Source organism: Perca flavescens, chromosome 15 (genome assembly GCF_004354835.1).
Source record: "Perca flavescens isolate YP-PL-M2 chromosome 15, PFLA_1.0, whole genome shotgun sequence".
NCBI classification, from domain to species: Eukaryota; Metazoa; Chordata; class Actinopteri; order Perciformes; family Percidae; genus Perca; species Perca flavescens.
Window position 1 is genome coordinate 4,422,302 of NC_041345.1, and position 11,765 is coordinate 4,434,066.

The 11,765-nt window shown below is 40.5% G+C and overlaps 1 protein-coding gene across 2 annotated transcripts; it reads right to left on the reverse strand.

Annotated features, from left to right (window-relative positions):
* Window positions 1-770: 770 nt before the first annotated feature.
* Window positions 771-10,948, reverse strand: LOC114569850 (casein kinase I). Of its 2 annotated transcripts, none has more exons than XM_028599957.1 (11): window positions 10,671-10,948; window positions 7,419-7,509; window positions 7,073-7,183; window positions 6,555-6,703; window positions 5,587-5,815; window positions 4,292-4,462; window positions 3,928-4,076; window positions 3,547-3,742; window positions 2,413-2,552; window positions 2,194-2,261; window positions 771-2,024 (listed from the first exon to the last, which is right to left on the reverse strand). In XM_028599957.1, the coding sequence occupies exons 2-10, from the start codon at window positions 7,492-7,494 to the stop codon at window positions 2,229-2,231; spliced, it is 1,254 nt and encodes a 417-aa protein (XP_028455758.1). In that variant the 5' UTR covers window positions 7,495-7,509; window positions 10,671-10,948; the 3' UTR covers window positions 771-2,024; window positions 2,194-2,228. The 2 variants fall into 2 exon arrangements, with proteins under 2 accessions (XP_028455758.1, XP_028455757.1); XM_028599956.1 differs by having other exon boundaries at window positions 771-2,091.
* Window positions 10,949-11,765: the final 817 nt, after the last annotated feature.

Consider the following 11,765-nt stretch of genomic DNA (forward strand, 5'->3'; position numbering starts at 1 on the left):
AAGCTGAGAAAGAAAGGTCAGTTGTGAGCAACATTATTCATTTTTATTACTTCATAAAATATACACAAATACTGTTGTAAATAAAGTGTGTTAAAGAACTGTACAAGATATCAGTACACAATACATAAAGTTAAATCCCCATCACCTCAACCTCGTCTATACCGTTCCCAACAGTTACAATGCTACTGGGTCATGATGGCCTGTACAAAGGTAATTACACATACACACACACTTTACACATCCCTGCATTTGCATCGGTTATGTTCTCCTTTGAATGACATCATCAAAGTTGCTGGAGGTTAAAATCCAAAAAAGGTGACATCAAACTATTAGCATATCATTTTTGCAGAAGGAATATTAAAAGCCCTATTTATTATATGAGGTGGACAACCTTTGAAGCACAAGAACAGAAGAAGAAAAAGGGACAGGCAAAAAAATAACCTGAACAAGCTACTTCTAATAAGTTACAGGAAGATGAAATGAAAACAAAAATAAGAACAAAAAGGACAGAAAGTTATTTCAGACACATAAAAAATAGTTTAACATAAATAGCAGAGGGGATAAAAAACAATATACAAACAGACAAAATGAACAAATTGTATTTTTAGCAGGGATTCCCTGTAACACACACACACACACACACACACACACACACACACACACACACACACACACACACACACACACACACACACACACACACACACACACACACACACACACACACACACACACACACACACACACACACACACACACACACACACACACACACACACACACACACACACACACACACACACACACACACACGACCCAGCTGGCAAAGTAACAGTAGCCCATCCCACAATTTAGTACTTTAAAATGCCTAAAATTCTGAACCCAGCCCCAATTTATGTCATTAGTATACATTTTTTTTCAACTTTACGTTGTAAAACAAATAACCACATTTTGGCTTTACATGGAAATAAAAAAATATTTACAGTGAAGTAAACATAAAAAAAAAAAAAAAAAAAAAAAAATCATTGATGTCCCATCCCCCTAAGAGACTTCCCTAAAAGAGCCTGCCTACTCCCATATGACCTCCAATAACAAAAAAAGAATTAAAAAATAAAAAAGGTAACATTTAGAACAATCATAAAAATTGCAGCCACTATTTGTTAGCCAAAACGGGCAGCTATGGTCTCCGGTCAAATACACTGAGGATTTCCTGAGGACCATCCCTCAAGACTTGGAGCGTGTCTTTGCAATATCTATGTCATTCTTCACCTTACCCGCCCACATTAAAACCAAAAAAAAAACACGCAAGTCCAAACAGGCAACATAAGGGGAGGTGGAGTTTTGGTGAGTTTTGAGGGACAGCAAATAATCACAACATAGATGAAGGGGGCAAGCAAGCACCAACTGCTACTTCACCAGAAACGTTACTCTACAACAGCTAAAACATCACCTACTTATCCTTTTCAAAGTCGCCTTTCTTCTTGTCCACTAGCCTCTCACCTACCTCTCCCCATTTCTTCATATTTTAGCTGTTATTTCTCTCAAAAAGAAGCAAAGAAAGGAAACTCATAACAAGCTCCAATTTAAGATATCCTCATACAAGATGACACACTGAAATGTTGCGGTGTTTAACTGGAAAAAGAAAAAAAAAGATAAATCTTTACTAAGCCTATTATTAATCACTAAGTTGACCTATGACGAGAATCATGCGTGTGTCCCTGATACCGTTTTGCTTCTTTGATGCAAACAGATCTTCACATTTGTCAGACAGAAGGTACTGAGGGACATTTTTTAATGAGTGGAGCAGGTATGAGCAACCATGGGAGTAAAAATGGTGTAGGACTGTCACTCATTTGCTTTTTGTATTGTGGGGACGGTGGTGGTCCACGGTTCAGCAAAAAAAGGGTCCATTAAAGAGTGCGTGTTGGATACTGCCATGTACTTCTCTGGATCCTTTAAAGAATTACGGTCCTTTAAAGATGTATGGTCCTTTTCCAAAGATCCATGTGTCCATTGGCAATCATCTTTTCATAAAACAAGGTAAGAATAAAAGGAAAATAAAAATCGGAGCGATGAATATACCTTGCAGCCCTGCAAACAGTGGAGCGATAGTCATTAGAGAAGGCAGTGTATTAATGAGTGGTGTATATTTGCAGTCAGCATGAGAATACATGAGCGAAATGAAGACCTCACCTGTCAGTTTCATGTGCATGCAGAGCCAACTAATTCTACTTCCCCATGTGCTCAAATGGCACGCTGACCTGCAAATGAAACAGAGTAAAGACTCAGTGGATAATAAACTACTCTGACAACATCGTCAACTGATTTCATCAGACATCTTTAGTACATGACTATAACTACAACACATTGTTCACTTCAACACACCAAAGGGGCCCGAGAGGGTTTTCTCACCTGTGATGTGGAAATTCTGGATTGGTCATGACGGGCTGTGAGGTCAGAGGACGATACGTTGGCAGGAGCCCCGCGATGGAGCCGCATGCTCACCTTCCTCTCCCTCTCTGCGCGGGAAATTGCACGAGGCGACGTGTTCCCTGAAATGATGTAAAAACAAGTGAGAATGGACCACGTGTGATGCCGATAGCCGATATTTAAGAAAAAATAAAAATAAAAAATGTTGCCGTGTCAGTATTCTGTTCTGATGGACAGCAGGAGTTTGAGTCAATTGATAGTTTTCACGTGACGTCACAGCACTTTGAGAACGCCTACCTGGAGGGCAAAAAGAAACTGCCCTCCTTTTACCACACCGTAGCCTAAAATATCAGATGGTTATTGTTCAACTGGATGCAAGCCTACACTCTGCTCCCTGACACTTCCCTCTGCCCTGCCCGTCCTGTATTCTACATAAGATATATTGCTAACGTTATGTAGCTAAACATCGCGAAATTAGTTCACAGCTCCGGGGGGACGTAACGTTAGGCGTTTATACAGCGGAAGTAGACAAATTAACAACTAGCTAGCTTTGCGGTCTGCTTACCACCTCCTTTAAAAAGGATTATAGTATATTTTACCACGGCTTATTTTAGAAAGACGTTGGATCATAGACGTTTGTTACTGACTGCCGGTGTTAGCTAGCGTAGCTAAAGTTAGCCGCTAGCGAGCTATCCTTTTCCCAGAATCGTGTCCAATCGCAGACAAAATGGCAAAATCCAATGGAATCCAACATGACATTATACAACGTAAACAAAGACACGTTTTGTTGCCGGGCCCTTTATGAAATGAGCAGTAGCGAAAGTTACGACATCATGTTATGATTGAGTGTAGCTAGCTAGCTAGTGAATTAGCTAACAGTGGAAATAATTACACTTCATAATTGAAACAATTGTGTGCTGTATATTGGTCAAATGTGCCTAAGACTTGCAGTTTGTATGTATATTTATTTTTTTTTGTCTTTTGAGGTGATCTGAACACTTGTGGATTGTAAAAGAGAATAACTTGACAGGCTTGTACGGCAGCTCTATGGGTTTTGCCCTCCAGGCTCAGCGACAGCCACGTGACTGAAAACTATGAAGTCAGCAGAAAACTCACCAGACTGCTGAACCCGTGAGGCAGGGTTGGAGATGGCCTGCTCTGGCCCGTTCCTGACTCTGTTGGCAGCTGCAGGGTTGGGACCTGGGGGCAGGCCCCGCGATGCAGACCCCCTCAGGGCTCCTCCGATACGCTCATCCCTGTCATCCCCCGTCCTCCTCTCCCGATCCCCATCCTCGGCTGTCCGACTGGCACCCTGATAGGTGAGATCAGCCACATAGAAGCGATTCCGTTAACAAAATATAGCTTTGAATTAGCTGTATTATATTGTAAGCCGTTTGGAAGTGAGGTGTATTTTAGCACTGTGATGAAAGAGTTAAGAGGCAGCTTGGCAACCCAGCAAACATCAATACTTCACTTCGAAACACTTTGTGAACTTACAAATTTGAGCATGTTCCAGTCAAAGACATAGTCGTAGGAGAAACCCTGGCGGTGGAACAGATTCCTGAAGAGCTGTCGTAGGTAAGAGTAGTCTGGCTTGTCATCAAAACGGAGTGAACGGCAAAAATTCAGGTATGTGGAAAACTCCGCTGTAGGGGAATACATAACAAGCAAAACAGTAATGAGGAGAAACTCAGAATGCACACAACACCAATCAAAACACAAAATCACAGCGATTAGGTAACCTTTGCATTGTTAAGTGTTCAATTCCATACCAAGAAAACCTAATACTGCTGCAGATAATTGCAGAACTACAGAAATGTTGTTCCCAATATACACAGAAGTGCGCAGAAACATCACTTACAAGGGTATCCTTTGCAAAGAACCTCAATGGGTGTGGACATTTTCTTCTCACTGATTCGTTCATACTTCTGTCTCTTGGTAGCGGCCTTGAGTCCCTGCCAGGGGAGGGAGCCCAGGTTGAAGTACATGAGGACATAGCCGAGAGACTCCAGGTCGTCACGTCTGGACTGCTCTGTGGACAGAGAAGGGTGAGAGGGCAGAGTGAGAAACTGAAGTTTGCTCAGTGCTACAACAAAGGATCTATTTTATTCAGAATCTGTGGGTTACTGAGGTGGGCACTTTCCCCTGCATGTTCTGCCAATCCCCATTGCATCTAGAATGCTGATTTTTCTGACCCGATAACCCCGAAAATAATAAATAAGGTGTTCCTGTGACGCTTCTGAGAAACTTGTGAAATTTGTGTAGCCTGTTAACCAGACAACACTTGACGGTACGTTTCTTTTATTTATTGAGAGCAAAGAAAAAGAAAGCACTTCCTGAACACTGTTTATATTAGGATTTCAAAAGTGGAAGCAAAGTATGGACTTCACACTTACTTACTGGATGATTAAGTTCCAACTTCAATGCATACTTTAACAGTTAAAACCAAGACTCCTAAAAAGCTACTTAATACATTGATTGAAGTAAGGATCCCGTAACAAGCTATATTACACCTCCAGGCAATGGATGAACATCATGCAGAGGGAGATACCGTCATAAGAAGCCAAATTTTCGTTAGCAACACGAGGGCTAACACTCTTATAGATTGAAAGAAATGGGACTCATTGAGTGAGACGCTAAGGTAGAGAAGTGGCATATCGTTTTTACAAAATTCATATCGTCTTTCCATTTTGACTAACATTGTATCTTGCTGTATACTTTAGACTACCTCTCTGCCATGGCAGTAGTACATAGAATGTAAACAAACATAAATCCCAACAACTCTAATAGGCTTTCCAGAAAGCTTTAACACTGGGGCTATAACAGAACTGCCTGACATCGTGTGTCTGTTTTCTGACGATCTAATCCAATGTTGTGCATGAGGGGCCAGACCTTTGTGTTTTCCCAGCTGGTCTGGATTCCCCTCCACTCCCCCTGTGTGTGAGTGCTCTGGTCTATGTTATGTGTAGTGAAGTCTATATGTCTAAAATGATTGTCATTGTTGTTTTGTTTTCTTGTCTTGTCTTGTCTTTTGTTGTCAAAAATGCCTTGCGATTTCTGCTGCAACCTAATTTCCCCACAGGGACGATAAATAATAACAACAAGTAACCAATCTAGTTCATAAAAAAGTAAGCAAATCAGATTTTTGAATCTTACCAATTCCAAGATGTGTGTTGATGGAGGCATAGCGCGCTGTGCCAGTCAGGTTTTTGTTCTCCCTGTAAGGGATGTGCTGGTGTGTGCGGGCATCGCGGTACTTTTTGGCCAAGCCAAAGTCAATGATGTACACCAGGTTACCCTTCTTGCCAAGCCCCATTAGGAAGTTGTCAGGCTTAACATCCCGATGGATGAAATTCTTGGAGTGGATGTACTCAATGCGACTAATCTAAAAGAAGATAGGTGAGACAAAGAGTTGCAATATTGTCAGGTTCTGCAGCACACAACATAATACTTTGGTACACAGAAAGGATACATTGGGGAGTGTCATGGTGACATGAATACACGGCCACAGGGTCACATTTGACATGCTGTCAAACCAGCACTGTCTTTGTGTTTTCTAATAAAGTTTAAGCCACAGAGCAGCAGTAGGTGCACTCAATACATACAATACCTTGAGCAAACTAAGGCATAAAGGAGGACAAGGGAGGAGAGCAGGATATATAAAGACAGGACAAGGGAAGGTGATGACCCCAGGCTATAAGTGGCGAGTCAAACACCCATACAGAGGACTGACACAGCAACTCGGCTGCAGTTAGAACAAAAGGTGAGAGGAGTTGTGTTTGAAAGAGCTATGCATGAAATGAAGTAGCTAGGCCAGCACAGTCTACAAAGAGGCCAGAAATATAAAGTACACTGAATGCACCAGAGTAGTGCAGACTAAGACATCTACAATCTTAAAGCCACCTTAGGGGAGTCATGTGCAATGTTTTTATATATAGAGAGAGCACGTACATAAAAGTCAAGTAGGTCATGCACATGACTTATGAGATCATAAACATTATGTGTCTGTACTCTACTTGTAAACACAGAACGTTTCACACAGTGTGATCTTAACTGAGGGGATTGTGAAACGGTCCAGTTCTAATGCCTGTGACTTTATTATTACACAAGGGTTTGGGTCGTACCATCTGGTCTGCCAGAAGCAGGACCGTCTTTAGGCTGAACTTCCGGGAGCAAAAGTTGAAAAGGTCCTCCAGACTGGGACCGAGCAGCTCCATTACCATCACGTTGTAGTCTCCCTCTGCACCACACCACTTTATCGATGGAATACCCACTAGAATACACACCGTCAGCATAACGTTTGTTAAACCTGTTTTTCCTGGTACACGTACAATTCAACATTTGCCATGGAACAAATTTTGCATTAAATACAAATCTCTTTTTTTTTTTTTTAAGCATAGTAAATTTTGCACAAGACACTGAATTGCTTGAAAATGCATTGTGGTTTCACCTAAGATGGATTTAAGTAGATCACAACAATTGGAAAAGATGACAATCATTCAGTGTTATTGTTAAAATAATTCATTGTACATCTTTCCAGCAGGCTTAGTAGGGTGCACACTTCTATAATATTGCCAGGGACAAAAAAAATAAAATAAGGAATGCTTTATAAAAGCCTGTCGAGGCAATATTCGCTCCTTACCTCCTCCTTGCATCATCTTGTAGAACTTGCTTTCAATGTGCAACTGTGGGTGTTTGGTCTTCACACATTCCAGCTTGATGGCTACCTCCTCACCAGTGGCAATGTTGGCACCTGGGGAGATGCACAAAAGTAAAAGCACAGCTGTAAGAGCCATTGCTATTGTGCCAGTACCAGGCAAATGATGCATGAATAGGAGGGAAAATCAGGGACGGTGCCCAGATAAGGGGAGAAATTAAATGGTACAGTATGAAAAGAAAAACCATACAGAAACTTATGTGGAAAGATCCTTAACAGGGGAGACACATGGAAAGTAAGACATGCAAAAACAGTGTCAGTTTACACTTACCAAGGTAAATGTCGCCAAAGGAGCCACTCCCTATCTTCCGCCCGAGCCGGTACTTGTTCCCCACTCTCAGCTCCATGTTTGCGAGTCACCGCTGTCACCAACAGACAAATGGAGAGGATTGTAGGAAGGCAAAAAGGACAAATGACCCCATGCTAGCTCATCTGGGCTATGCCACTTTTTTCCCCTCACCACTAACTCGGAAACATAGGATGAGCTACTGTACAACTGAATTTCACTTATTTCCTCGACTTTCTCCGAATGTTATGATGAGGGAAGGTTTCGTCAAGTGTGTCAGCTGCTCACATGATGATCCGTCATTCCCGGACACACTGAACTGGCCATGTGTTTGTGTGAGAATGCAGCCTGAGCAGGGCTAGTTGATCAACAAACAGCTGTCTGGCCTCCAGAAACGCACACAATTAGATTTGTAGGACTGGGAGGGCGCGATAGTTGCAGTAAGGTCAGCAAAAGCAGGGAAGCGAGGAGAAATAAACACGGCAAAATGAGGGCTACCTAGAAATGCCAGTTGCCACTTGAAACAGGAGTGGAACAAAATCAACTGCTGCATGAAGACTAAGACTTGGCACACACACACACACACACACGAGGAAATGAAGTGCATCTTCTGAGCTGAACTGCATGTGATGCTGGAGCAGGATCATCATTTATTTAGTACGCTCTCTACCACGCCACATTGTGCAGCCACTGCAAAAGCAGGACTGAGCTCTCCACTGTTCTGTACTAGCACTGCCAAGGGAGGGAAGGCATGAGCGGCTGCGGAGCGCTGGCTGGCTTTATCTGTGTCAAGGCCCTCAGACAATTCTGTGCAATGAACTTCAGAAAGTGCTGCCGAGAATGTATCAACGCAGAGCATCCTTAATCAAAAAGATTTGCCTTCTCATCACTAATTTGGGAAAACTATGTGAACAAACAGTACCCTCTATAGCAACAGTGGGCCCTCGTTCCAAATGTAGCATTGCTGCATCTTCAAATAACACTTCCAGTCATGTTACCGATTTTCAATTGTATAAGGCAATATATGAAATAGCCCATATTATTGTTACTGCCTCAATACCCATCCCCTACAGAAATAGTCTCATGACAATTCACAAATTGCAAAACAACGCATTTTAAGAAACCTCAGTTTCGTGTAGGGGTGGGGTAAAAGAACCGATACAGCCAAGTATCGATCTATTATTATATATGTGTTGGTCAGTTTGTCTGCTGACAATCCCATTTTGCAGCATTAAAAAAAATTGAAATGAGATGAACAAACAAGAAACATTTTTCTTTTTAGATAAAACAGATGCTGACACAGTTTCCTTTTGGGGACATAATTTGAAATTGTAACCAATTTGAAGTTGGAATTTGTTTTTATAAATTGCATTATATAATGGCAGAATATTGAAATATGTTTAAAATCGCAATAATATAACAAAAGTATCTATTGCTATCGTATCGTGAGGCCTCTGGTGATTCCCACCCCTAGTTTTGTGGACATGCCAACGCAAGTTAGCAAAAGAGTAATAAATTCTGCAGGACCAGTCCTCTGCATCCAGAACGTTTTTTATTACACAACATAAATTATCCCAGAAGTTACTTTCCTTGATTGTAAGCAGTTGGATTAAAAGAAGAGCTGCAGACACAAGGTCTGTTCTAAAAACTAATTAAACAGTGATGCTGGTTGACTTACTATCATCTTAGATCATCTGAGCCTTGTTAAAAGGTGAACTCAGGTGAATCTCAAAACAACATGCATTGTATGGCCCCTTTTTTACATGGAAACATCAACTGGAACCAACATGTTGTAAGATGCAGCCCCTAGACCTTGTCAACTCCAGCTGATGAGAGGACAACCTGCCATAGTGGATGTGATGGAGGCAGATGGATTTGGGTTAATAAAAGGGTTCGGTTTCATTACACCAAGAGGGGGTCTCACGTGCTCGACACCAGGGACCAGATTTAGGGAGCGACATTAATCACAAGGTTACACCGTAAGCGCCATTGATAAATTGCTCAGTACAGGAACTGTGACACACAATTTTAAACCGCACGGTGTTTTAAGACTGTGTCCATGTGGTTCTCACTTGCATGGACTCTCGTGATAATTCTAAAAAAGCTTAGCAATGACGAACTTAGTATTGCAAAGACGCATCGTGAAAACTATGTGCAATATGAAGAATAAATTATTTGAAGTTTCAAAGACGGCCTGTGTGATGTGAAGCAAGGGGAAATAGCCTACTATTGCGACTGAAAACGCACCATATGCTATTAATGGCAGTAAAAGGTCTACAGGACTCTAAGTGGACTGGTTAACATGTTACATTATTTATTTATTTATTTTTATCTATCTATCTATCTGCTGGTTAGGAGCAATTCTTAAGAGGTCCAGAGGAGGTATACTGTGGTTAAACAGTCTATACATAATTATAAATCACCTGAATTCCAAGTGTGAAATGTTTCTTTATCAGTCAGACACACTTGTGTAGAAATTGTCATACATAGCAGTGACAAAATAAGACCTCTTTAGGAGAGAAATCCAAGGGTCAGAGACCCAAAGCCAGAGGATTTCACAGTCACATGAAAACTGCTACGCCTCTCACACTCTGGCAGCTGTCACTCCACAATCAGCTTGTGTGTTGCTCACCTTAATATAAATGCATGCATTAATGCAAACAGGACTTGCAAAATTAAGTTACAGTTTAATATATTTTAAACGGCAATGACAGATGTCAGACTACGTTCCTCTTTCCTGATTGCAATTTGATGAGAAGAAAGACAGCTATGATTTAACGTTACTATATTTGCTACAACTATTAGCTACAGTTCATAAAATCTAACAGTTATGTTTTAAAAGACTAACTTGTAAGATATGCGGGCGCTTTAACGAACATTAAAGTACCAACCGAAGGCATTTAACGTTACGTTAGTTCACGGTTAGCTGCTAAGAGTACGTTAAGCTAGTAGAAATACGATAACCGAACCGTGATACGTAGCTAGATACGTAACCATGACTATTTTCGAAATTAAAAGGGAGCTTTAAATGCGTATGTTATATTATACTTCGCCACATTTTGTATCATAGTTATTATAACCGCACCCATTTGTGTACTGGACTAGCCTGTGTAGATAGCCATCCCTACAACTCGCCCCCTCCCCCCCTCCTGTAAGCTGTGAATACGAGACTCTGATACGGCCGAATCAGGTCCCTTTTCCCCCTTGGTTTCTTCGGTTCCGCGACCCACCACTCACCCGATATTGGGTTCGTCCGAGAGCTGGTTCAGTGGAGGTTCTGATCCGATAGTTGTCAGTCGGACAGGGGCCTGGACTGAAGAGGATTGGAGCGGATTCTGGCGGCTCTCATACCCCCAGCTCTTTGCTCTGTCGTCGGTTGCGCTCCCTGTTGATAGTCCCTGAGAAGCTTCAGCAGCACTGGCGGCCGTTCTCTCCACTCGAGTCTGTCTCCCCCTCTCGCTTATTACTTAACAACGCGCCTGTTCACAACGTCCATGATGTCATTCTCTGGACGTCAGGACACAGTCATTAAAGGAAAACCTCACACCTAAACTGCTCCTTCTTCTATATAATACATTACGATTAAGGAAGTAGACATCAAAATTATACACAATATATATTCTACAAAAAATAAATTCTTAGATATTGAAAACAAACCAGAATCGCTTAGCATTTATTTTACCATTGTATACATTCCATTACTGTTTGGACTCGCATTAAACATTATTAGAGAATTTCTAATAATATAACTAATAATAATATATGCCGTAGACGGGCTCTGACATTATATATCATAGTGTCAAAATTGAATTTAAAAATATAATTTTATAAATATATATATATATATATGTTTATTAAACCTTTATTTATCCAGGTACACTGTTTGAGAACAACTTTTCATTTACAAACATGATCTGAACATTTTGAACATAAGAAATTTACCATATTGTTAACTTATTGGTTTAATTTGGTAAGTTTTAATTAAATAAATAATAACAAATGTTAACTCTAATTTTCCTGCCTTTTAATTTGAAATCAAGGAATATATCAAGACTCTCAAACTTATAAATACAAAAAACAGTAACAAAACTGTCAAACTGTATGGTAAACTCTTAAAAGAATTATGTATTTTGATTTGTCTGACATAACTTGTATGATTTAAGTATTTATATATATATATATATATATATATATATATATATATATATATATTTTTTTTTTTTTTTTTTAATTTCAAATACAAATGTTTGTACAGAGATTGTATTTTTTACATTTTCAATCCCTCCCTGACCAACCCAGAACAGTCTGCCTTACATAATATTCATTAATAGT